The 25,398-nt window shown below is 42.3% G+C and overlaps 1 protein-coding gene across 2 annotated transcripts in view; it reads left to right on the plus strand.

Moving 5' to 3' along the window:
- Positions 1–25,398, plus strand: part of prkcaa (protein kinase C, alpha, a) — a 171,262-nt gene that overhangs the window by 115,152 nt on the left and 30,712 nt on the right. Inside the window, exons 7-14 of one of the 2 annotated variants that reach the window (XM_079652688.1) lie at positions 14,744–14,900; positions 15,107–15,241; positions 16,002–16,095; positions 19,985–20,014; positions 21,776–21,919; positions 22,796–22,969; positions 24,798–24,889; positions 25,138–25,200. In XM_079652688.1, the coding sequence (XP_079508814.1) occupies positions 14,744–14,900; positions 15,107–15,241; positions 16,002–16,095; positions 19,985–20,014; positions 21,776–21,919; positions 22,796–22,969; positions 24,798–24,889; positions 25,138–25,200 (889 nt within the window). The remainder of the gene's footprint in view (positions 1–14,743; positions 14,901–15,106; positions 15,242–16,001; positions 16,096–19,984; positions 20,015–21,775; positions 21,920–22,795; positions 22,970–24,797; positions 24,890–25,137; positions 25,201–25,398) is intronic. The other variant, XM_079652689.1, reaches the window with a different exon arrangement.

Genomic DNA, 25,398 nt, shown 5'->3' on the forward strand with positions numbered 1-25,398 from the left:
CTTTTGCATCTTACTAGATCGCCTTATTCATTTCAAGGCTATTTTTGGGTGCTCACTGTAGACAGACTGTGTCAGAAATGAATCACTGCTAACTGGTGGAGAACATCCTTCTCCTACACATCTTTTGAGTTAACCATATTGGTCAATACATTAGTGAAATGTGAGTTTGTCCACTCCAAGTTATTTAATGCAGTAAGTCTTCAAATGATTGATGAATGCAGTGTGTTATGTGCTGCATGCAGATCTGCAGGGAGTTTCCCCCTCTTCATAATTTCCATGTTACTGCTTGATTTCCCATTCAGTAAAGTCTGCCATTCTAACAAAAGGATATCCTGTCTTTTACTGTTGACTCCCTAATTCCAAGGAAGGCAGAGTTGGGCTTGGATCAAGATTATTTCTGGGGTTTTTGATGAAGCCTGAAGGGTTGCCAATTGATAATCACTGGCCAATGCAACTGATTCCGCACTCTTTCTTACAGTACTTTCTATTTCCTAGAAGTGTCTGAGTCATCGTGCAGAAAAGCCAACAGGTTCTTGCCAAAAGAAAATGTACTTAAAATCCTGCTGTTACATTTTCCTCATGAATCAGTCCTAAGATGGAACAGCTGAAAGCACTTGTGCAAGTCAATGCCAGCACTTTCCACTGCAGGGACTTGGCCATTGGGACAGCAGTGTGTCGTAATGTTCTGTAGGGACCTTTGTGATTAAGAAATAATCCAACAAAATCGAATGTAATTATAAAAAATATATTATAATTTAAAAACAATCTGTTATGCATTTGATTACCCTTTTGCAGTTTGTGTTCAGTTCCCATTATGCAAATTATCCAATTGAGTAACTCAATATTGAGTAGCTTATAATCCTAATACTCCTGTGCCCTTCTTCTTTTACTCCTCTTGTCTCCTCTGCTTCCTTTATGATGGTTAAATATTACATTTAAGGCAAAAAGTTAGGCACAGCGTTATTCAGAGGTGTTTTCATGCAGAGAGCTTTCAAAGGGCCACAGATACTCTGAGAGGGTGGAGAACAGTTCTGGTAGTTTAAGTTTTGTCGACTGTGTTTACACAACGAGGTAAAAAACAAATATGGCTGGCCTCGTTTTTGAGGTGGGTTCACCTAATGTCAGCTGAAGACAAGGCTGTGTGTGTTTGTCTGTGTGTTTTCTCAAATGATCTAAAGTCTTGAAAGAATGTAGGAATGACTGCAATAAACGGGCTTGGTTAAAGTATCACTGTGCGCCCTCAGAAAGAAACATTGGGACGTTGTAACATCAACACACAGAAGCATCTCACAGCTTGTACAGCACTCAAACACAGTTACTGAACAAAACAACAACATTGAGTATTAACCTCTCAAAGGTCAGACTGACTTAGATTGTGATTGATAAAAATGTGAAATAAATCACTTATTGCATATTTGGATTTGAATTATTATCGATATATACAATTTAATATTGAGAAAAAGCTATATTGCCATGGTATTTAAAAAAAGAAAATGTTTATTGTCCTTATCAATCCTGAAGATATAAAACAAGTGACCTCATCATTCTGCTACTGTATTACCCATCTCTAGACCCTTCTTCTTTCTTTGTCTCTATGGAGCTAATGCAGCTACTGTAAACCTTGAACATGTGAAATGTAAAAAATATAAAATAAAAAAATCACTAATTGCAATCTAGTCATATTTGGACATTTGGATTTGAATTATTAGATATTGAGTAAAAGCTGTATGGCCATGCAACTATTTACAATTTCTGAACAAAAACACGCACAACAAATGTGTGATTGTTCTTACCAATCCTGAAGATACAAACAAAGTGAGCTCCTCATTCTGCTTCTGTGTTACCCACCTCCTTTAGATGTTCTCCATGATATATAGACCCTTCTTCTTGCTTTGGAGCTCATGAAACAGCTGAACCTTGCTGCGTTGTGACTTTTGCTTCCAGACTCCCAGAAGTCGTGCCATTGGTATTCCCAATCTGTCGTCATGCTGCGGCTCCCTCTTCTCAGCATGTTGCAGGCTGCCTTCTTGCCATATTAACATATGACTCTCCCTTCCAGTGCTCTGCATTACCTCTGTCATGCTTGGCCTTTCCTTCTTCTTCTTTTTTTCTTCGTTCTGTTTGATTTTGCAAAACAAACCTTTATAGAAGTGCCTCTTTATTATCTGCTGATCTTTTTCCATAGAGAAAATGCAAGCATTCATTTTCAACAGTTTCTTTTTTTTTTTTAAATAAGGCTGTTAGTGCCGGTGCAGCACTCGATTACTTATCCCAAGTCATTTCCATCTGCATCATGAGCGTTCTAGTTGATGTGCAACAGTTCAACTTTTGCAACAGTGTGGCATGAGATGTCACTAATGACTGCCGCCTTACAGTCCAGATATGAGATAGGAGCAAACTGTATTAGAGAGATGAGGACGCTCTTATCTTACCTGTCGCTGCTTATCTTCTTTCCAGAAATTGGTAAAACTTTGTATAGTTTGCAGTAAATGTGTTGGAAACTTCACTGAGAGCAGATTTCACAAGGCATTCTGGATTTCTGTGTGGAAATTGTATTGCTCAAAGCTGAAAACCTAATAAAATGTCATTAATGTTATGTTTGTTCGGTGCTCAACTTGGCTGAGATTTGTTTTCCTCCCTTTTTTATGTTAATCTTAGTCGGAAGATGGTTGGATAGGACATAGTTCAAGTTGGTTTCTTTGAAGACATTGTTTGAACCTGCACTGCTGTTTGCATGCGAGCCAAGATAGTTGTGAAGTCTTGTATCCAAGCAACCATGCTGGGCCCCCACACATGCCCCTGTTTGCTTTGTCCTGTGTGTGTTTCTGTCTGTCTTTTAGCATAGGCATGAGTTTCTTAACTCTCATTCACATAGATACATCAAATATACTGCACTAACTGACTGCATTTATAACGTTTTTTTTATTTCTACACAATTTGACCTTGAAGAAAGGAATTGTCGGAACCACAGAGAATGTGAGGTTATGGCTCTGCAGAACATCTGAAACGAGTTAGGACTACACACACATCTTGTTTTGTTTATGTGCCAGCCAAGGTTATTAAGACAGTCTAGAATGCCCCCTACTGGTGACTGGAAGTACAATTTGCAGCAAGCCTTAAAAAACTAAACTTAAAGGGGACCTATCATGCAAAATGCACTTTTGTACGTCTTTTATACATGAATATGTGTCCCCGGTGTTCCAGGGAACTCACCATGTGTCAGAAAACACAACCCTCTCTATTTTCCTCCATACCCAAATCTCTTAAAAAGGGGCTGCAACGGATCTGATAAAAACTGATCCAGATTTTGAACACTTCTATGATGTCACAGAAGTGGCGCTACGGCTATTGGGCCAACTCCACCAATCAGGAGGAGACAGCCACGGACATTGCCGTTCTAAAGCGCTGGAGACGCTATAGTGCAGAGGTGCCTAGTACGTCGACCGCGGGGGCAATGCTGGTAGATCGCGAGTCATTCATAAAAAAAAAAAATCCAGCTCCGTTAAAATAGACAAAACAGGTTTTGATCCCTCCTCCCTTGGCCTCCCTGCCACTTAATTCAGAAGTTTACTTGATTGACAGAAAAAGCGACCTATCGCTTTCCAGTCTGTTGGAATGTCCCAGAATGCAAAGTGATACAAAATCAGTCAAGTGCCGGGAAAACTCAAATTAAGTTAAAGAGACAAACAACAAAATGAGTGTGGGACCGAGCAAAAAGCTAAAGACATACCACTTCCACCCAGAATGGGAGGAAGAATATTTTTTTGTGATGTCCCATTCAAAGGTTATTTGCCTTATTTGTAAAGCAAGCGTCGCTCTGCCAAAGAAAGGTAACGTGGAGAGGCATTATCGGAGTGTTCAGAAGGCAAATGACAGCGACTTCCCTCCGAGTAGCGAGTTGAGAAAGAGAAAGGTCATGTATTATTGCTACACAAACATTATCTAGCAGTCTTAGTGTCGCCAACTCGTTTCTAACATGCAAAAAGACAAACAAATGCGTCTATGGTCGGTGTATTTTTGACCTTTCCAATTCAGAAGAGATCTCTCTCCCCCGTCTGTGTGCGAGGGGGCGGGGCAGTTTACACACACACGAGGCTGCTACATGCAGCAACACACGGCGGGGATGGCGGAGAAAATCGCTCCAAGGTGTGGTTAAATGTTCTATTTCGTATGTGGCTTCGCCCTCTAAGGCTATCGCTATTGGGTAATCCCCCTGCGCACCCGCGCAGCACTGAAACACTTGTAGTCCACGCCCACCCGCAAGGTGGGCCCCGCCCTCGTGCCTCCTTCCGGTATAAATAGGAAGGAGGCCCGGCAATTTGCTCCCTCTTTTCTTCAGCAAACCTCGGCAGTTACTGAAGCACAGAACCATTAAACATCATGAGCAACAACTGCGTCCGAAATTGTCCCTCATGTGGCTCAGGATATATCATGAGCTATGACCAGCACGCAATGGGCGAATCCTGCCTGGGGCCAGAGCACGTGGACGCGGCTCTCAGCCAGCAGGTCGCTTGCTCACATTGTGAACGTCTCCCATCAGCCGCCAGGAAGCGAAGAGCGGACGCTCTAGCTGCTGTGGCCGACGAGGACGATTGGCCCGTCCAGGAGCACGTGGACGGCAGCATGTCCCTGGAGCTGAGTGCCGGGCACGAGTCGGACGACTCCTACCCCGTCTCCCTCCATGGTTCACCGTGCGTTTCTCCCCTCCCTCCTCTCCCCCGGACGGGAGAGACAGAGTCGGAGCAGGTGGCTGGTTTGGCGGCCGAGCATGCGGTCCCCTTCTCCGTCGCCACAGGACGGCGCCCTACGTTGAGCTCCCCCAGAGAGTATGTCGCCCGCCAGGTCGACCGGGTGCACCAGTGTGCCTTTCAGGCGGCGGCAAATATCATCGCGCTGCTCTCCAACTCGGTGGTGACACTGGTAGAGCGGTCCACCACCGAGGCAGAGGAAATCAGCAAGGCGGCCAGCACGGTGCTCACTCTGTGCGCGTCCGTCGCTGTCTCCCAGGCGAGGATTTCCGCGTGGGTGACACTGATCCAGCGCCACCTGCAGCAGGCGTCTGTTACGGAGACAGCCAGAAAAGTGCTACTGGACGCTCCAATCAGCCCGTATGGGCTGTTAGGACCCCAGTTCCACGCCATGGTGGAGTCCATGAAGACGGCCGCGGAACAGGCGGACGGCATTCGCCAGCATGTCAGCTGGCTCCAGCCTGCTGAGCGCCCACAGCGGCACCAACGCCCGCAACAGCCGCGGGGTCCAGGCCGGCCACAGGAGGCTGCAAACGGAGAGACGCCCACAGCAACCGCCTCGGCGTCAGACTCGCCCTTCGGCGGCTGCAGGGGCTCCGTCCCACGTCTCCGCTCCCCCGCAGAGACAGGGTCTCCCGGCGGCGAGTCAAAGGGGAGTGAGGCTCCCCCGCTCCTGGTCTGCTCCGCGAGAGCCTCCGAGGAAGCAGAGCCGCTAATTAAGCCGGTGCCACTAATCTGTTAATTAGTAGACAGCGGGGCTCCCTGCAGAAGCCTGTTTTTAACCTGCTGGTTAATAAACTACAGAGCTCGCGGCATTCCTCTGTCCGAGATACGCCTCGTACACACCTTAATAAAAAATGAGCGCCGTTAACGCCTCATGTGGGTAGCACTGCACACACCTCCATCCATCCCCTGAGCGTGTACGCGCCTCATGATGAGAGTCGGAGTGAGACGCAGCGTGTGGAGGCCCCCGCGCAGCCCTTTCGGTCCAAGCACACCTTGGGTTGCCTCACGGGCAGCGGCGGTAGGGGCTCTGGCGTGGCGTGGCTCGTCACCATGATGACCAAAAACACATCTCGAGCACGTGCGCCCGCTCTGAGTTTTTCTGAGAGTGGCAGCGCGTGTGTCTGATGGACAGATGGATGAGCAGGCTGATCAGCAGAGGATACGTCCTGCAGTTCGCCTCTCCCCCCCCCCACCCCCCACAGTTCAATGGGATACAGGAAACACTCCTGTCCTCCCAGAAGCTATGTCTTGCGCTCCAATCCGAGCTGCTGGAACTCCTGTTGAAAGAGGATATTTCCAGGGTTCCTCAAAGGGAGGAAAATCAGGGGTTTTCACTCCAGTTATTTTTCTAATCCCGAAAAAGACTGGGGGAATGAGACATCCTCGATCTGTCAGTATTCCACATGCTGACAATCAAACAGGTGCTGGAATGTGTTCAGCAGGACGACTGGTTCACTTCCACCTGTAGGATGCATACTTCCACGTACCCATCATCCCGAAACACAGGAAATTCCTGCGTTTTCTCATTTCAGGGAATATCAGACCAGACAATCGTCTGCCGTTCGGATATTTCCTGGCTCCTCACATTTTTGTGGAGAGAAGGATGGAGCCACTAAACAGAGGAGGGATGAGAGTGTGGTTTTCTTTGGACGACCTGCTGTTTGCTGGCTCGCTCCAGAGAGGAAGTCGCTTTACAGACGGTACATCTCGTATCGCATCTGTCAAAGCCTGGGTTTCATAATAAATTGGAAGAAGAGGTGTCCTCTTCCCTCTCAGACAATCGTTATCTGGGAGTGGAGTTAAACTCAGCCAGCATGAGAGCGCGACTCTCGCGGCAGCAAGGGGAGGAACTGACAGCTCTCCTCCGGCGTGTCACAACCCATACAACCCTCTCCGTGACGCAGCTGCTCTGCGTTGGCGTCAGCTGGTCACGTGATGATACCCCTGGGTCTCTTCCAAGAGGGGGACACTCCAGAGGTGGTTCATTCGCTGCAGAAGCCTGCTGTTTTTAACCTATTGGTTTATAAACTGCAGAGCTCGCGGTATTCCTCTGTCCCAGATATGCCTCCTACACACGGTCATAATAACCCACGAGCACCGTTATAACGCCTCGTGTGGACAGCATGCACACACCTCTCATCCCCTGGGCGTGTACGCGCCTCATGAGGAGAGACGGAGTGAAAGGCAGCGTGTGGAAACTCCCTCGCAGCCCTTTTGCCTCACGGACAGCGGCGGTGATGGCGTGGCTCGTCACCATGACGACCATTACGGCACATCACAGAGAAGCCTCTCCCCCCCAGCAGTTCCATGGGATACAAAAAACACTCCTGTCATCCCAGGAACAGTGTCTTGCACGGTTTTTATTCCGCTATTTTTCTAAATTTTGCCCCGTTGCTCTACAATCAATGTGTTGATTCGCACAGACAACAGGCCACGCCTATGGAAGCAGCCTACCTCAATCGCCAGGGAGGAGTACGATCTGCGCAGCTTCTGAACGCAGCCAGGCGGCTGCTGTTCTGGGCGCGCACACACGTTGCTCTCCATCAGAGCAATGTATATTCCCGGCGAATTTAATAGGGGGGCTCGCAGAGTGCAGCAGCCGTGTTATGCGAGGAGTACGGAGACTCAGACCTGTGTCACGCGCACTGGCGCCTCAGTGGGATTTGGCTTTGGTGTTACGCGCACTAAAGCAAAGCCCCATTTGAACCTTTAGATCAGGTTCCCCTTAAACTGTTGTCAGCCATAGTATTACTTTTGGCTCTATCAGCGAAAAGGGTGAGTGATTGTCTGCTCTCTCTGTGGCTCCGTCATGCCTCCGGATACAAGGAGATGGCAGTTCAGCTGTTTTACGCCCTAACCCGGCTTCATGCCTAAGGTCATCACAAGCTCTTTAGAGTCATGAGTGATCACCCGGGATGGCTTCTTTCCCCCTCCTCACAGGCCGGAGGAAGAAGCCACGTCTCATCTCCTCTGTCCTGTGCGCGCGCTGTCCTGCTAGGTGGCGCGCACGGCTGTATTGCGCCATTCTCAGCGCCTCTTTGTGCATTATAGAGAGCGCTCGATCGGGCAGCCTCTGTCTGCACAACGGCTGTCACACTGGCTGTGTGAAGCTGTGTCACAGGCATGTCTCCTCTGGGGTGGATCCCCCGGAGAACATCAATGCGCACTCCACCAGAGGAATGTCCTCCTCCACGGCTTTGCACGGAGGAATGTCAGTGGAAGATATTTGCACTGCTGCATCTTGGTCTTCCCCCTGTTCGTTTATTCAATTGTATTTAAGGGATGTCTCTCATTCCTCTCTGACACACCCTGTACTGAGTGTCCTGTCAGAGTGAGTGACGTCAGGGATCCAGCTGTGCGCCCTCTCTCCTGCCTCTCGGCACGCGGAGCGGCCCTTTTTCCCTCTTATGAGAGGGATGTTTCCTTTTTTTCCTCTGACACATTTTTGGTACGGAGTGTCTTGTCAGAGTGAGTGACGTCAGGGATCCAGCTGGGCGCTCTCCTGTCCGACACACAGAGAGCTGCTGTTCCCCTTCTATGATCGCTGGGCAAGGTGGGACCTTTGTCTCCACTTTCTCACAGCGGCTGGGTATGTATTGTTCCCAGCCTTCATCCCGTCAAGGAAGATAGGCATGTTTTGCTATGCTCCAGGGACGGTGATGCGCCATTACGCATGGCGCAATAGGCATGGGTTGTTATTGAGCGGGTGTGTCTGTGCTTCTAGCACCGGGCGGACCCAGTGGGGCGCAGACTACATCATGCTTCGCCCTTAACCCAATAGCGATAGCCTTAGAGGGCGAAGCCATATACGAAATAGAACTGAGGTTACCTACTGTAACCCCAGCTTCTATGAGTAAATGGCGCAGCCCTCTAAGCGCGGGGCCCCACTTGCTCTACGAATAGCTGAAGAAAAGTTATTTTGTATGGGAGCAGATTGCCGGGCCTCCTTCCTATTTATACCGGAAGGAGGCCCGAGGGCGGGGCCCACCTTGCGGGTGGGCGTGGACTAAAAGTGTTTCAGTGCTGGGCGGGTGCGCAGGGGATTACCCAATAGCGATAGCCTTAGAGGGCTAAGCCATATACTCATAGAAGCTGGGGTTACAGTAGGTAACCTCAGTTACCCGTCTTGCGTGGACAATATTCCTTTCCAAGAGTGTTTAGCATGTAGCAAAAGTGCACCACATTCAGACGGAGGAATGCACCGGGTTCGACTGTCTTTCTAGTAGCTCTGTAGCCCCGTCCATCCATGAGTAACTTTTCCACGTCAGGTATTATGTATGCTAGCAGCAACACACAGAGTTAACTCAATTATATGGTTTAATGATTAGAGGTAACAGAGTTACTCTTTATTTTGTTAAAGTTTTAGCTATTCTGTTTACAGTTCTGTCATCAGATTATTTAATACGGTTTGTTAATACATTGTTGTTTCTTTTGATGTGGAATATTATTTATTTAATTCAAATAAAAAGCAATGTTAATTGTGTTCACAATTTGTTAAGTTAATTTAATAATATATGTATTTTTGAATCAAGTATTCATCTTTATTGTCTTCATTGTTAGTTTCCACATGCCTAAAACAACCTCAAGCTAAATCTAAAAGTTGATGGCTAAATAAGAGCGTTTGAGAAATTGTGCAAGGCAGTAATAGTCCGAATAGTCCATTAATCGTTTCATTAATCAATAGATTCATCGATTATCAAATTAGTAATTTGTTGCAGGCAGCCCTATTGTAGTTATCCCATGTATAAATAAAACGTGTTATTCAGCAACCCTTGCAATTTGGGATTTTATTTTTGGTTGGTAGACCTCGGTGAGCTGGTCATTTCAAAAGTAGCTCACCAGCCAAAAAAGTGTGGGCACCCCTGCTGTAGTACATATGCCAGGCCTGTAGATGGTGCTGTTCTCACAGAGTCAGCCGATGCAAAGACAGTGTTCAATTGAGCGAAATGAGGAATGGCTAAAATGCATGATCTGTTTGGTATTTGAAAAATAAAAAGTATAAATATGCCTTATATAGGTATGGTCCTACACTATATTATTCAAATATAGCATGATAGGTCCACTTTAATGGTCTCATGTGTAAAAAAAACACATCATCCTATGATTATAGGAAACTTCAAAATCAGCCTCAATACACTTTATGGAACCCACCATCCTAGTGTACTCACTTTTAGGCTAGGCAGGCATATTTATTTAAAGGTCCCCTATTATACTGTTTTTCATCAATATATTATGGGTCTCAGATTTATACAAAACATGTCTCTGAAGTGTTTGGCCTGAAATACCAAACAGCATCCCATAATCCCCTCTGTTTCAGCCCTGTTTCAAAAGAGAGATATTTGGTTAAAAATAACACAATGGTGCTCTAGGAGGAGATTCAGGTTATAAGGTGTGTGGGGGGGGGTCATTTTCAGACAGGTTTCTATATAAATTGATCAGGACAAAAAGTGAGTGAACATTTTTTCGTGAAACTTTCAGAATCTCTTTACACAGAGGCGACGCATAATGTATAAAAGACATGAAAAAGTGGATTTTGCACAATAGGTGACCTTTAACACAAACACATCCCCAGTTGCAATTCAAAGCTCTTTACAGATGAGCAGATACCAATTTAAGAATGCAACAAAACAATACAAAAACAGATAACAACAAATATATCAAAAAGACAGAGGGCATTAGATGAACTGAAATAGAACAAAGAAGAGAAAAACCCTTTTGTGCAAAGGTTGGATTTTGAAACAGCTGTGAAGTGTATTCCAAAACTGGGCATTATAGCTGAGAGTATTACTAACATATTTCTATCCAGTGATCTGAGAGGTCTAGCAGGTGTGTCATGCAGAAAGACATCTGAAATATATGTTGGTCCTGCTCCATTTAAGGATGAATAAACAAGCAACAGTGCTTGAAAGACAATTGTGTTACTTAGCAAAATCCAGTCTTGGGTTAAGGTTCAGAGGTCTGAGGTGGGTTTATTTTGTTTTTGTAAGAAAACCAAGAGCTGTATTTTGTCAAGTCAAAGCTGTACGATAGTCTTTTCAGACCTTTAAAGTCAACCTTTTTGGATATAAAAGCACGAAAGAGTCATTATTTCTTCATCTTTTTTTAACCCAAGGCTCTTAGTTTTGCTACTTTTTGAGATTGTTAAATCATTGCCTTAATTGCAGTGGCCTAGGGGGAAATCTGCCTCACATTTCCTGTCTATCTTTAACTGTTGTTATAAAAGCCTAAAAAGTTATCTTTAATCAAATCAAATAAAAAGCAAATGTAAGTATTATTTTCACAAGTTTTGTGAGAGTACTAGACTTTAGAAAATGTTGATGATTAACTTAAATAATAATAAATTAATATTCAGGTAAATTACAGCAACCTTGACCACCGATTGTAATCCACAGTCCTCCACACAAACACCAGTGATTGAACAATGTCCCTTTGTAGGTCTATTCTCAGGCTGCTTTATAAATGTCATTTGTGTGCTGTGACTTTGCATACATACCACCAGCGTATGAAATATTCAAAACACGACCTTTAACAATGATGGGAGGAAGAATTGGAAACTGAAGGTACATGTACAGTACATGGAACTGCACTTTGTAGATTGTCTATGTGGATGTATATCACCCAGGTGGAAATCTGACAGGCTAAGAACAATGTAGGTGTGAAAGTAGATTATGACAAGACATCTAAAGGTGGAAAAGATATGATCATAACATGAGCACCCAGCTGGTTTCTCGGAGATAAAACACACATCAACAATTGTAATGCAGAATGATGACTTTGAGGGACCATTTACTGTTCCATCCAGATGCAACATGTGAAAACCCTTGTTCCTCTATTCCATTTGACCTTTTAGTAAAATGGAAGAGGCAGCACGACTCCATTTCTCTCCAAACATCGAATAATTCGCCAAAGAAAGCTCAGTCTTCCCTCCTCTGTTGTGAAGTGCATCCATAAAAGACTGCACTCAAGTGCGAAAACAGAATACAGCGGTTCTTTGGTGCCTGTAGACAAGCTTTACACCTTTCTATTGGATTTCTGAGAAGGCTGAAGCTTGCCAGCTCAGGTTTGCTCAATACCTTCCCACACCTCGAGTTGCTGCTTTAAGCTCTTGATCGTGTGTGTGTGTGTGTGTGTGTGTGTGTGTGTGTGTGTGTGTGTGTGTGTGTGTGTGTGTGTGTGTGTGTGTGTGTGTGTGTGTGTGTGTGTGTGTGTGTGTGTGTGTGTGTGTGTGTGTGTGTGTGTGTGTGTGTGTGTGTGTGTGTGTGTGTGTGTGTGTGTGTGTGTGTGTGTGTGTGTGTGTGTGTGTGTTCCACTGCAGCTCACATCAAACTTCACTAACATCGCTCACCATCCAAATCCCCCACAATAAGTCCTGAAAATCACAGCAAATAATAGGTAGGCATGAACTCTTAGCTAACTAAGAATTGGAGCATACTCACAGAGACCAACATGAAGCCACTTTGTCAAAAAAGCTTTAAAGGTCCCATGTCATGCTTTTCCGGTTATTACCTGTCCTCTTGTGTGTTATGAAGGTTTTTATGTATTTAAACGGTCTGCAGAGTCAAATCCCTCAAAGTACACCCTGTAGCGAGTAAGACTCTTAACACAGAAAAGACCTCCCCAAAACGCCTCGTTGGTGAAACGTCATCATCCATTTGATTTTTCCGAGTACGAGATTACGTAAGCACGTACCCGGAACTAAATGGACCAATCCGTGGAGCCGTTGCGTTACGTCCGTGGAGCCGTTACGTTAAGCCCCCGCTAATTGGTCCAAATTGACCAATCCACGGACTTCCTCACACACACACACAGTGCAGGCAGCTCTGCTGATTTCTCCTCCCTGGCTGCAGGCTGATAACAGACAGTTGGGATCGTGGCGAAATTCTCTCTGCAGACCCATTCTCACAGCGTTTATCAACCTTTTTTCTTACTCAATATCAAGCCACACTTATTGTTTTTACTTCGGCTGTGAGTTTGTGTGTGCTCAGGGTGAGTTTGGCTGTGATTCGCTGTGTATCGCTAAACAAGGAAACCACACCTCCACGGAGCTCAGCGCGATGCACAACGTCCCGACCAATCAGAGCACACTGTGCTCACAGGGAGGGTGGGGGCTGGAGCTATTGGAGCTACAACGAGCCGTTAAAGGCAGAGGGTGAAATTCAGTGAATACACGTTGTTTACAGCTGTGTGAGTAACCAATGTGAGTTTGGAAAATTGCACAATATAAATCTATTCTAGTAGACCTCAACAATGGAATTATGATCAGTGGAAATGGCCATGACATGTCTCCTTTAAGTAGTTGCTTGAAAAACGATATACATACTGTATTACCTTTGTGGCATCCTATGAGAAAGAGGATCATATTGTATGTGTAGGTTTCTTGGCAACAGTTGCTGTCTTAACTCAAAGTAGACAATCCCTCATTACATTTGTGATGTATCCGATAAACTGTATAAGAAGTGGACGCAGTCACTGTGACTTCCCCTACTGGCTTGTTAACTACAATTTGAAAGTCTAAAGTTTGGTGTTTTGCTGCTTGCCCTCTCGGTTTTTGTCCGGAATTGACACAAGAGGGTGGAGAAAAGTAAAACCTAACACTGAAAATAGCACATTTAGACAACCAGAATGTCAGAAAAATGTTTATTAAGATAAGTAAGATAAGATGGACCTTTATTAATCCCTGTGGGGAAATTCAGGAGTTTATTATTTAAGTAATAAGTAATGTTCTCATTGACTTTGATGCAACTGGACTTAATATTGTTACCAGTTGATACGCCCCTTCTGGATATTAGAGATAATGCAAGTTTTTGGGCACTTTTGCATCAACTTCAGACCTATCCTGTCTTAATGCCGCCCGCTCCAGGTTATTGTAATATGACTGACAGAGCCACATGCAGAGTTTTCTGGGGTCTCCAGGGGGCCAATGTTTAGCTCAGCAATGCAGGCAATAACACCTTTCCTTCAGGGATTGTGTGTGTGTGTGTGTGTGTGTGTGTGTGTGTGTGTGTGTGTGTGTGTGTGTGTGTGTGTGTGTGTGTGTGTGTGTGTGTGTGTGTGTGTGTGTGTGTGTGTGTGTGTGTGTGTGTGTGTGTGTGTGTGTGTGTGTGTGTGTGTGTGTGTGTGTGTGTGTGTGTGTGTGTGTGTGTGTGTGTGTGTGTGTGTGTGTGTGTGTGTGTGTGTGTGTGTGTGTGGTATCTCAGGTCTGGCAGAGCTCCAATGCTCAGGGCTAATGGAGTGCTAATGTCCCTGGTGTGCCCTTGTTTACTGAACAGCTAAATACAGGAGGAGGAAGAGAGCGCTCGCCTGATTAAGCATGTCACAGCCTGCAATGTTGAATCACTCTTCTCATAACACTTTCTGCATTTGGTTTCTAAATGGTTTTGCATCAATCCCCACGGGCTGTGCCTCGACGTTTGATCTACTTCATCTGTGATTTATTCTATTGATATCCACCTGTTGCTTCAAAGAAATCTCTTTTATTATCCTGACAAATACAATTTTATAATTTAGAAACCACAAAGAATATAAATGATAACAATGTGTTCAATCAATATTACAACGAGGCTAATTTAATCCATCAGGTATTTATGTTATGGTATGGTAATTAGCAGGATAGTATGTTTGGAAGTGTGCTGAATACCTTATTAAGGCAGACAGTGGTGTGAATTAAAGACTGATATATTAGTGATCCTCAGTGGAGTTTTTTTTTTTTTAAAGTTTCATACTGTAGTTCAACAAACATTTAATATTCTTTGAATAAAATAAAAGTGAAACACAACACTTTACCCTTTCTTTTTATATGTGTGTAGGTGTGAGTGAGCTTTTGTTCTCAAATGCACTTGCAATGCAAACCCTTTTTGTTTTGAATATGCCTGTGATGTTTTGTATAGACACAGTGCTATGTCAAATGATTTCATAGTACATATTCTATGTTTTTAATTTGTATCTATAGATAAACTCAGGATTTCCCCTGTTCTTTATTTCCTCATCAGTGATTGAAGGCATAAACCTGATTCCAATGGACCCCAATGGCGCGTCTGATCCCTATGTCAAGCTTAAGCTCATACCAGACCCCAAAAACTCCACCAAGCAGAAGACCAAGACTGTCCGCGCCAACCTGAACCCCAAATGGAACGAGACCTTCACTTTGTGAGTAATCCACCTGCCAGCCAGAGGATACACTTCCCTTTACATTTTGACATCACAGGTATTGTGAATGTCAGTAGTAAGTTAAGCGACTACCATTAGTGAAACTTTACAAAGTCACCCACATGAATTATTGAATCATTTGAATACAATACAATACTTGACATTTTAAACATCAACATAATGGGTTCCCTCTCTGTGTTGTGTAGCAAGCTGAAGGCTACAGATAAGGACCGCAGGCTGTCGGTGGAGGTGTGGGACTGGGACCGCACCACCAGGAACGACTTCATGGGGGCCCTTTCCTTCGGCGTGTCAGAGCTCATGAAGGCTCCAGTCGTTGGCTGGTAACGCTCAATTCCTTGTTGTTGTTTTGCTCCGAGTCTATTAATAACACAAGTTCAGTGAAAGTCACTCAAACTTCACTGTTGTGAAATAATGTTATCGGACACTTGAAGCCTAGATTTTTAATAATACACTTTTCTTTTTTTTACAATTATTTTGTGTTTTAATTTTGTGCCTTAGCCAATAAATAAAAAAAGTTAATGAATTAATCTGACAAAAACAATATGAGTTATTTTAATGGTACTCCCTATATAAGCAGTGTTAGAAGAAGATGAACCTTTAGACTATTGGTCATGAAAAAAAATATAGCACAGGCTCCAAGGCTCCATTATGAATGTAACCCTAACCCATTTTTTGTAAAGTAAAAAGCAGCTTACATCACAAGTTCCTAAAAACAATGCAACCTCTGAAGCAAACAGTAGTATTAGTTTGGGACTGTGCTGTGGGCATAACTTGTTCTGTAGTGTTTGAGAGGAGGCACAAAAACAGTGTGTCCCAGAGAAGCAAGAGATTCTCATATTTCACCAGTTTACTTGACAGTGTGTATGTGTCTGCTTCAATGTGTCATACATTGTAAGGAGGTGTCAAATACCCCATGAAACAGAGAAGAGACAGGTTTCCCATAAACTATGTCCAGACCCTATAGGTCAAACCAGTGGAAGATGACAAATGTAGAGTAAAAGAAAGGAAGGTATAGTTTTATTATCTCCCAATGTCTTATCTGTATATTTCCATTCTTATTATTTCCATCTTTTCTTCCAGGTATAAGTTATTGTGCCAGGAGGAGGGGGAGTACTATAATGTTCCCATCTCAGAGGAGGATGACGGGAATGAGGAACTCAGGGAGAAATTTGAGGTGAGAATTGTGCTGAAATAATCATTAGCCTGTCTTTGTTGATGTGTCTCTGTGTGTCTGTCTGTTGACTTCTTGTTCAGGATCTGTACAATATTATAGCGTGTCCATGATTTGCTACTCAATGCTACTTTTCTGTCGGGAAACATGTGATATAACTGGCGGATATTTTACATGTGTCAAATCTGACTCATTGCTGTTAATGATGATTCTGTATTTGGCTTTGTGGTTAAGGCCACATCCCATCTGGATACCTTTCCTTAATTCAATTCAAATGTGTGAGTATGAGTGTAAAGGGCTGGTCCAGCTGTTCTGAACTCTAAAACTAGGATTTGATTTGCAATCGATTTTAAATGGTCAAATCAAAGAGATGTTATCATCGATAGATTTGATCCTGAAGTTGTATCAAAGCAGCCCATCAACAGCCTTATAAAGGCCTTACTACAGAGCAATTAAAAAAAGAACACTATCATTTGATGCAATTCATGTTTAATATGGTTTTGTTGTTGTTAATTCAGGCAAATTGTGGTGAGACTGTTTTTATGAAAAAACTTTTCATATTAATTGTATAGCAAGTTGTCAAAAAGATTACATTTAGTAATAAAGTTCAAATGATAGTGTAAATTGTAATAACGATTACTGATTATTATGATCGTCATCCCAACATCTTTAGAATAATCAATTCAAAAGTGTTTTCCTGAACAGCATTGCAAATCGGGAGAAAATCATCACTCTTACATTTAATGCCACCTCAACACACACACACGCACACACACGCACACACACACACAAACCTTTTTCAGCAGGAGGCCACTGATGAGACACAGTTGCCTTTTCCTTCATCCAATTTCCTGCACCGGTGTGACTGCCCTGCTGCGAGTGAAGCCGCTCTCTTTGTGCTCTTCTGATTGTCTGCCTCTCACCGGGAGCTAAGGTCTCTTGAAGAGGCTTTTTATTAAAGTAATTTTTCATGACATTTCTGCCACACATATTGGACAGTTCTGGGCAAAAGGAGAAAGAAGGTAAAGGCTAGATCTCAGAAAGGTCATGGTTGATGTTGAAACCAATACAAATCTTCAGAATATATATATATATATATATATATATATATATATATATATATATATATATATATATATATATATATATATATATATACAGTATATATATAATTTGTAAAGAGTGTTTTCCTGTGCTGTCCATTCAAGGTCCAGTTGGGCCTCACACTGACTCGTATAAATAAATGATATACATGTAAGAAAGAAAAGGTTTACATTATTTAATATTCCCAGATATATTTGAATATTATTTATTTTTTAAATAGACATATTTAAGTAACAATATTTAGGTTAGTTTAACCTTTTTAACACAAAATGAAAATGAAGCCAGTGATGAATTGACAATGTCATTGAATATCTCCTTACAGGAAGGGAGGATTATGTTATGATGAGGGAGGATCAGATCAAATAGATTAAGAATAGGAGTGTGAATAAGGTCGGAGAACAGTATGACCTCCTCTTGCCTTTTCTGCATTTGGTTGTCTTAGTAACATGTCTGCAAGTAAATCATAGTAGTGATGAGATATATATATATATAACGGAGGCGTGTGGCACAGTGGGTTAGAGCGTTGGTGTTCAGATCAAGGGAGCACAGGTTCAAACCCCACTGTAGTCAGCATGTCGTTGTGTCCCTGGGCAAGACACTTCACCCCAAATTGCTTCTGTGGAGATTTCCCACAGTATTGAGTATGTAAGTCGATTTCGATAAAAGCGTCTAATAAGTAACATGTCATGTAATGTAATATATTAATGTGAAATATTAGCGTAGATTAGCATAATTATTTTGGGGAAAAGAGACAACACGCACAATAAACACAGTTCTCCCAGCTCTCCCAGACCTATTGTAGTTTCTTCTCTAAGGATCTACTGTATATTTTATACAAAGTCCTTAACGGCCTCTCTCAGATATAACACACAGAACTCAAATCCTTTTTTTTAACCTGAAAATAATAACCAGCACACCATGCTGTTGGGTATAACTTCAATAAAGGCAGTGCTTTTATTTATTTTGTTAATACGTTTTCCAGTCCCCGGGTCTCCAAAGGTTTGGAGTCACTTGACTTTATTGAATCTTTTATGGACAATATATTTCCTCGAGAAGTTCTCTCCCCTTGTTCCTCTTCATAAACCCCCCTGTGGTTCTCTCCTTTTTTCCCCTCAGCCTCCCGCTCCCTCCTGTGTGCTTGGTGAGACCTATACTGTACAAGTGCTTCTTCATCCTGTGTCACGTTGTCATATTTAATGCAAGAGTTTCTCTCTTCCTCTCTCCCCTTCTTGCCCCCATGCTCTCAGGATTGCCATAACTTTAGACTAAAGGTAGCCTTCTCCTCTCCTCTCATTTCCTCTCTGGTTTCCTTTTCAATCTTTTCATTTCCCTTTTTCCTCTCCTCTCCTCTCCTCTCTAACCCTATCCAATAGTTGTATTTCTTTTCGTCTATTTTTCTACTTCCTGAACTCTTTTGATCTCGTCTCCTCGTCTTCTCTCTTGTCTGTCTTGTCGTGGTGACATGTTACTACATTTCTCCTCATTTCTGATCATGTGTTTGTGGTTCCAACCTATAGATCTATTTTACCAACCATTTGTTCTGGGTGTGAAAAATAAGATAAGGACACATATTAAAAAAGCAAATGTTATTGCTCCAATAAATCAATGTTTGTCCAGGCAAACATTGATATTCATACGCAGCTGATTTGTGTACGTTATTGAACATTTCAGCTTTTCTTCAATATATCCGCTGTATACTCTATGCGGATCATTAGGGTTATCCACTTTGGATAAGGTGAATTTGTGCGTCAAATGAGAGTACATTGATTATTTTCTATGTGAATATGAATGGTTAGTACATCCTGACATTCTACTGTTCACAGTTCATGGCTATACACTTGTTTACATGTGTGTCTTTGTGCGCTGTACATGTCTTGTCTAGTGCTCCCTCTGCCTGTCAACATTGTGTGTGTGCTTCCTCACGCCATTGCTACTAGAGGTATAACCTGCTGATAGTATTACGTTTACTTATTTTAGGATTTGCTTAAGCCTAACCTGCCTTATTTTTGACCTTTCATCTCACATTCTAATTTTCTGAGATTATTAACTTGAGAAATATTCCACACCGGCAACATATTTGGTTTGATTAATAAAAACAAAACCAATGTTGACCACTAGATGTCAGCATTTAACTAAAGTAGAATGCTATACTGTAGTCAGAATAATGAGCAACTGTTTCGTATGTGTGTGTTGTCAAGGTAACACATTTTTGTTTCCTTTTTTTCCCACTCACAAATCATCACCTTGCTTCTTCTTCATACTAAAGGATTGTGATTTGACACCACCCTAAAATTGTCCTGATGTTCACTCACATTCGTTAATTCAGTTTTTCCTTTCTCCTCTTCAAACCACTTTCTTGGTGGAATACAGGCAGGATTTGAATACTTCACCTAATTAATGACATAATTCACATGGTTTTCTATAAACCTATCGCTTAGTGTTAGAGATTATTATTTCTTTGTTAAAGATTGATAGATTCAGATTTTTCTCTCCTGGAATAGATTTTGAATAATTTGTATGTAAGGTGTGAACATGACAATTGAAGCAGAAGCACTAACTGTTTGAATTAAAAACTGCCCGTACCCAATCCATAGATACTAAATAATGCGTTGCACCCCTAGTTTAAATACAACCTTATTACTGAATCTTCATTACATTGTCTTATATTCATAAACACTCTTTGAATCAGCCCTCAACGTTCTGCGTTTGTAAGTGTCTTGGATGAGTCAGCCCTTTTGGCTTACATTATTCTCCAGTGTACTAAGTGAGTCGGCGATTTTGGTTTCAGGACCAAGCAGTTGTGGAAGACTCTGATCAGGTGATTCTGAGAGGGAGGAAGTAAGGCTGCTGCTCGCTCGGCTCGGTCAGGCTCTTTTCATTGGCTAAAGCTTCCAGGTGTGCTGTGATCTGGTGTGGTCTGCTGTGCTTTGCCTTTCTGTGCTGCACTCCATGCTTAAGATCAGACAAAGGTGGATGCCATTAACCAAACTAAAGCTGCTCAGCATCGGTTGTCTCGAGTAAAATTTATTTTTATTCAGAATATCTTTTTTAAAGAAAGCTTTGTCTTTCATGAATACATACGCTGATAACAATTGTATCAACAAACAGAGAGAAGTCTCAATGAACTGAGGGTACAAGAAAACATCAAATCATCTTCAGGTTTTCAAGTATTCCTTCAACTGATTCCTGAAGATGAAATGTGATGAATGTGGGATTATGTGTGCACATGTTTTTTCACTATGTAGTGAAGGCTTCCTAGTTACCTGCACAGATTTGGGGAAGGATCTTCTATAGTGAGAAAGGACATTTAGAAATATAATACCAAATGGTCCTTGCTACAGCAGATCAATAGCATGTGCGTGTAGATTGGTGTAGAGGATCAGCATGGTGTGAATAATGGACCTGCCAATCTCGGTTGTGTTCCTGTGCAGACAGGTAGTAGTGTTCCAAAGAGTAGAACAATTAGTACTTGATTGTGGTTTAGCATTTAGACTGAACTGTGGTTTTGTTCTTTGGAGCATCTTGCTATGGTGGGAGATTACGCATGACTTTGGCATGAAGGAAGTGCATAGAAGACACTATTTTTGCCAATGCAGGTTGAACATGAGAGAATCTTGACTGGACAGGATTTGCATGCACATACTGTAGCAAATGCCACAATGTCCTCTTTGCCATTACTCTAGCAGCCATGTCACTGTCCTGGTAAATAAGCCCTCAGTTCAGGAGGAAGGCTTGAACACATTTAAATACTTTTTTGAGACTTTTTTTATCCTACATAGTCAGATGTGTAGAAGCAGACCAGTTCAGATGTAAAGTTATATCATTTAAAGATATTATATCATTGAAAGTGATATGCAATCACAAGATATAAATTCCCTTTCGAATATAAAAGTATTAATGTTTCAAGGATGTCTCATAGATGGTATTTTTTACTGTAATAGTGTGTCACTATTCTCAGGTTGCCTCCTTTAAGCAATCAGAAAACAGCCAGTACTACGATTTTATTTATTTTTTTAAAACGAGATGTTTCACAGCTTCAGCAATTTATTAGTAAATAATAATATGACAAGATAAAATAAATAATGTGTATATACTCTCCTTTTCCACAGTACATTCAGTACATTCCTGCCACAATGGCACCACAGTCTCATTTCACATTCACTCATTGATTTTGAATTCTGCTCATCATCTGTGTATCGGCGATGTGAGTGAGCAACTAAGCAGTGTGACTGTGGAGGGGATGAAAGTAAAACATAGTAAATAATGTTTATGATAATGGCTGTAGTGGTACACATTTGTAAAACAAACAGAGAAAAGTTGATGTGTTGATCTTGATCTCACATGTTGTGTTGAGAGGAAACCAACACTAATACACTTTGTGTAAGTTTACCATTGGTTCCTTATAACTTTATTACATTTTGTGTATATAATAATAACCTAAAACAAGATCTACATTTAAGGAACTCAGGACAATAATCTTGTCCCAACAACATAGCCAAGTTTCATTTGGTGTCTGTTTCTCAAGAAGATTTCAAATGGCGGATCTCTAACAATCAACCCTTTTGTTCCCCGAGTGCAGAAAGCCAAGCTAGGCCCAGGTAAGAAGATGATCAGCCAGACGGACGACGGCCGCTCCAGCCCACAACCTTTCAGCAGCATGAACCAGGTCAAACTTAGCGACTTCTCCTTCCTGGCTGTGCTCGGGAAAGGGAGCTTCGGCAAGGTGAGGCAGCTGTGATCACAATACATTTGTTTTACAAGTAAAAGACAGCACAAGATCTTAAAGGTCTCCTATCATCAAAATCAAAATGCACTTTTTAATGTCCTTTATACATATATATGTGTCCCCGGTGTGTCAGGGAACTCACAAAGTGGCCGAAAACAAAACTCCTCTCTTTTCCTCCGTACCCAAATCAAAAAAAATGGGGGTACAACGGAGCTGATCCAGATTTGCATCCGATATGTGTTACGCCCCGGTCTAGGGGAACACAACATAACATGACGTAATAACGGAAATGTGGGATGACTTTACACCCACTGCCCTATCAGAAACAACGCGCTTCGTGTTTTGGATGTAATGTGGTCTTTGTTTACATTAGCAAGCATCGCTAACACTCAGAGCTAACACTGTACCGGAGAAAGTGTAAGAAAGCAGGAGGAAAAAAAAGGAACTCACCTTGTGGTAAACCTGCAAGAGAAAAAGCATTTGAGCTCCATACTGTTTCAGAAATAATCCTTGATGTGATTTGGAACATGATGGCATTTAATCACAGCAGCATTTAGCTGTATCTCATAGAATTCTGAGCAGGCTCAAGCTCCCCCTCCTCTTTTTTTTTTTTTTCAAGCTAAGAACCCAGAATCAACCATTCTCTAACAGGGCTGAAATAGAAGGATACGAGGGATGTCTAAAATGCATGATCTATTTGGCATTTTGAGAAAAACACATCATAGACATGATTTTTATATATTTGTATATGTCTGAGACACATAATATATGCCCAGAAATAGCATGATAGGAACAAAATACAACGCTGTAAACAAAAATGATAACTTTTACAACCCACCTCCCTTCTTTCCCTGTGTGTCTGTCACTATAAAGGTCATGCTGGCAGAAATGAAGGGCACTGAAGAGCTGTTCGCAATAAAGATCCTGAAGAAGGACGTGGTGATTCAGGACGATGACGTTGAATGTACCATGGTGGAGAAGAGAGTCCTGGCCCAGCAGGACAAGCCACCCTTCCTCACCCACCTCCACTCGTGCTTCCAGACTGTGGTAGGTAAAATGCTCCTGGACACGAATCAGGACACTGTAGGTCAGGTCAGGTCAGATTAATTCATGAAGGGGCTTTGAGCTAAACAGCTTAGTCATAAAGTTTTGTAGAGAGCAGCAAAGGACGTGTATGACAAGTATGATCTGAGCAAATAAATAAATAATTGAGACGGGGAAACAAACAAACCCCAATAAGGAGGCTCAGGTTTGTGCGTGTGTACACAAAAGCATGTGTATGTACGTGCATCTACGTCTGCATACTAGTGCACCCACATGCGTACAAACAGGCATACAATGCATAAAGTAATTCTGCTTTTTCTTTGTGCTTCGCATCGTAATTTGGGTAATTTAAAACACGAACGTGCAAAAGATCCCCTACTCTATCCCCCATGTATGTCTGTTAGATCATAGGTATATATATTTTAGCTCTGCTTCAAGACCTATTATATAACAATGCCAGTAATAGAAATGTAGCAAACTAGCTAAGTATAACAGTCTAAAATCAGGCGAGGTCCAGTTATGACATGAACGTAAAATGTGGCATTTTGATGTGTAATGACCTTTTCAAATGTCACCAGTTAGCCGTCCTTTTGAGTTAAAACTCCAGTCCAGCCATTGGTTTGCACAGGATGCAAAAGGAACGTCAATTAGCTGCTCAGAAAGGCCGAGATGAACTATAGCAGCTGATTAGAGCTGTAGCACCAGCAGGCTGACAGAGGAAATAGAAGGAGAGACAGCTTGACATCACTCATAGCATATTCATGCACACACACACAAACATACTCGCACAGTTCACAGTTCATTCTCGCACATACAGAAACATGAAGAGTATCTCACTCGCTCACTTTCACAACCTCTCAAGAATTTCCACAATTTCTTTACAGACCCTTTTTAGAATCCTTGCTGGCACTGCTTTGTTAAGATACTGTGAGTGAAGACTGTAAGCAGCAAAAGATAATGATAGATGAAAGCAGCACATGGAACACCAACATAATGTATCTCTTAATGATACCACAGCACATCAGAGGAACATAAAGTGAGTAAATTCAGAATAACTTCATTATTTAACAATTCAAAGAGAAGATATTTAAGAATTCCCAGTCATAATTTATATTTTGCAACTCTTTGCTACGAGTGCAAGTGTTTAGCATCTATTAGAATGACTTTCAGCCCAAGCTACTTTAGAGAGCCACTATCAAATTAATCAGCACAACATCTACGAGAAAAAAACGATTCAAAAAGTTGAAGAATAAGATACAGGGTTCGTACGGGTGCTGGAAATCCTTGAAAATGCTTGAAAAGTGCTTGAATTTGACTTTGGAAAAGGTGTAAGAACCCTGAAGATAGATAAGATGCAATGTGCAGTTTGTTTGAAACACTATCATCTTAGTGCTGCGAGCATCAAAGCTCTTACAAGTCCAAGGACAGATTCTCCTTCGTTAAACCCGATGGGGAGGTCAGCTTGGTACCTTACACTTGGCTTGTGTTTTCCTAGTGAGGGCCTGTCAAACACAGCTAGACCAGGGTTAGGGCAAATTGTCATGGGGGATAAAGGGCCGGCACTATCAGACACATAGGATATCTTCTGACAGATGCTTTGTTGTGGGCTTTTTAGGTCACCTTGTTATGGAAAGTGTAGCGGCTACTATGGAATGACTCAGAGAGCAATATTAGGGGAAGCTGTAACTGACTGCAGCACTGTCAGTGAAATAGAAATCTAGAAAAGCTGTTTACTTTAATGTTGTGGTTTTTCTTTTGTGGCAAAATAATAATGTTGCACATTTTTCTCTCCCTAAACCCTCTCCGCTGCCCTCTATTTTGATAACCACAGGACCGTCTGTACTTTGTCATGGAGTATGTGACAGGAGGAGACCTCATGTACCATATCCAACAAGTGGGCAAGTTCAAGGAACCTCAGGCAGTGTAAGACATTTCAATTTTACTTTATAATGAATCATTGTCTACTATATAATTGGCATTCAATGTTAATTGCAGTTTAAGATGAGTGTTATTTGAGTTTTCTGTGAAGCACTAGCTTTGACATTATATGGCAATCTTGTCATTTATCTCATGTAATTAATTCTTGAATACTGGAACATCGGAGCTGTAAGCGATCTGAATGTAAAGTTGCCTTGTGTTTTAAGTCTGTAAATGTGTGTTTGTTATTTCAGGTTCTATGCAGCTGAGATTGCTGCTGGTCTTTTCTTCCTGCATCTTAAAGGAGTCATCTACAGGTGAGCATTAACTACCGGTAGTTTACATAGTGCTTGCTGTTCTTTAATCAGTGGCCAAACCTGAAGTTAAAAACAGAAATGCTATGCGATAATTAATATTTGTTTCACTAACACACTACCATAAAAGTGAAAGCTCTTGCATATGTTTTTTGTAACCACCCAGCAGAAGCAATCAATATTTGTTTTTGCTGAATAAAA

Source organism: Notothenia rossii, assembly GCF_949606895.1.
Source record: "Notothenia rossii genome assembly, chromosome: 1".
NCBI classification, from domain to species: domain Eukaryota; kingdom Metazoa; phylum Chordata; class Actinopteri; order Perciformes; family Nototheniidae; genus Notothenia; species Notothenia rossii.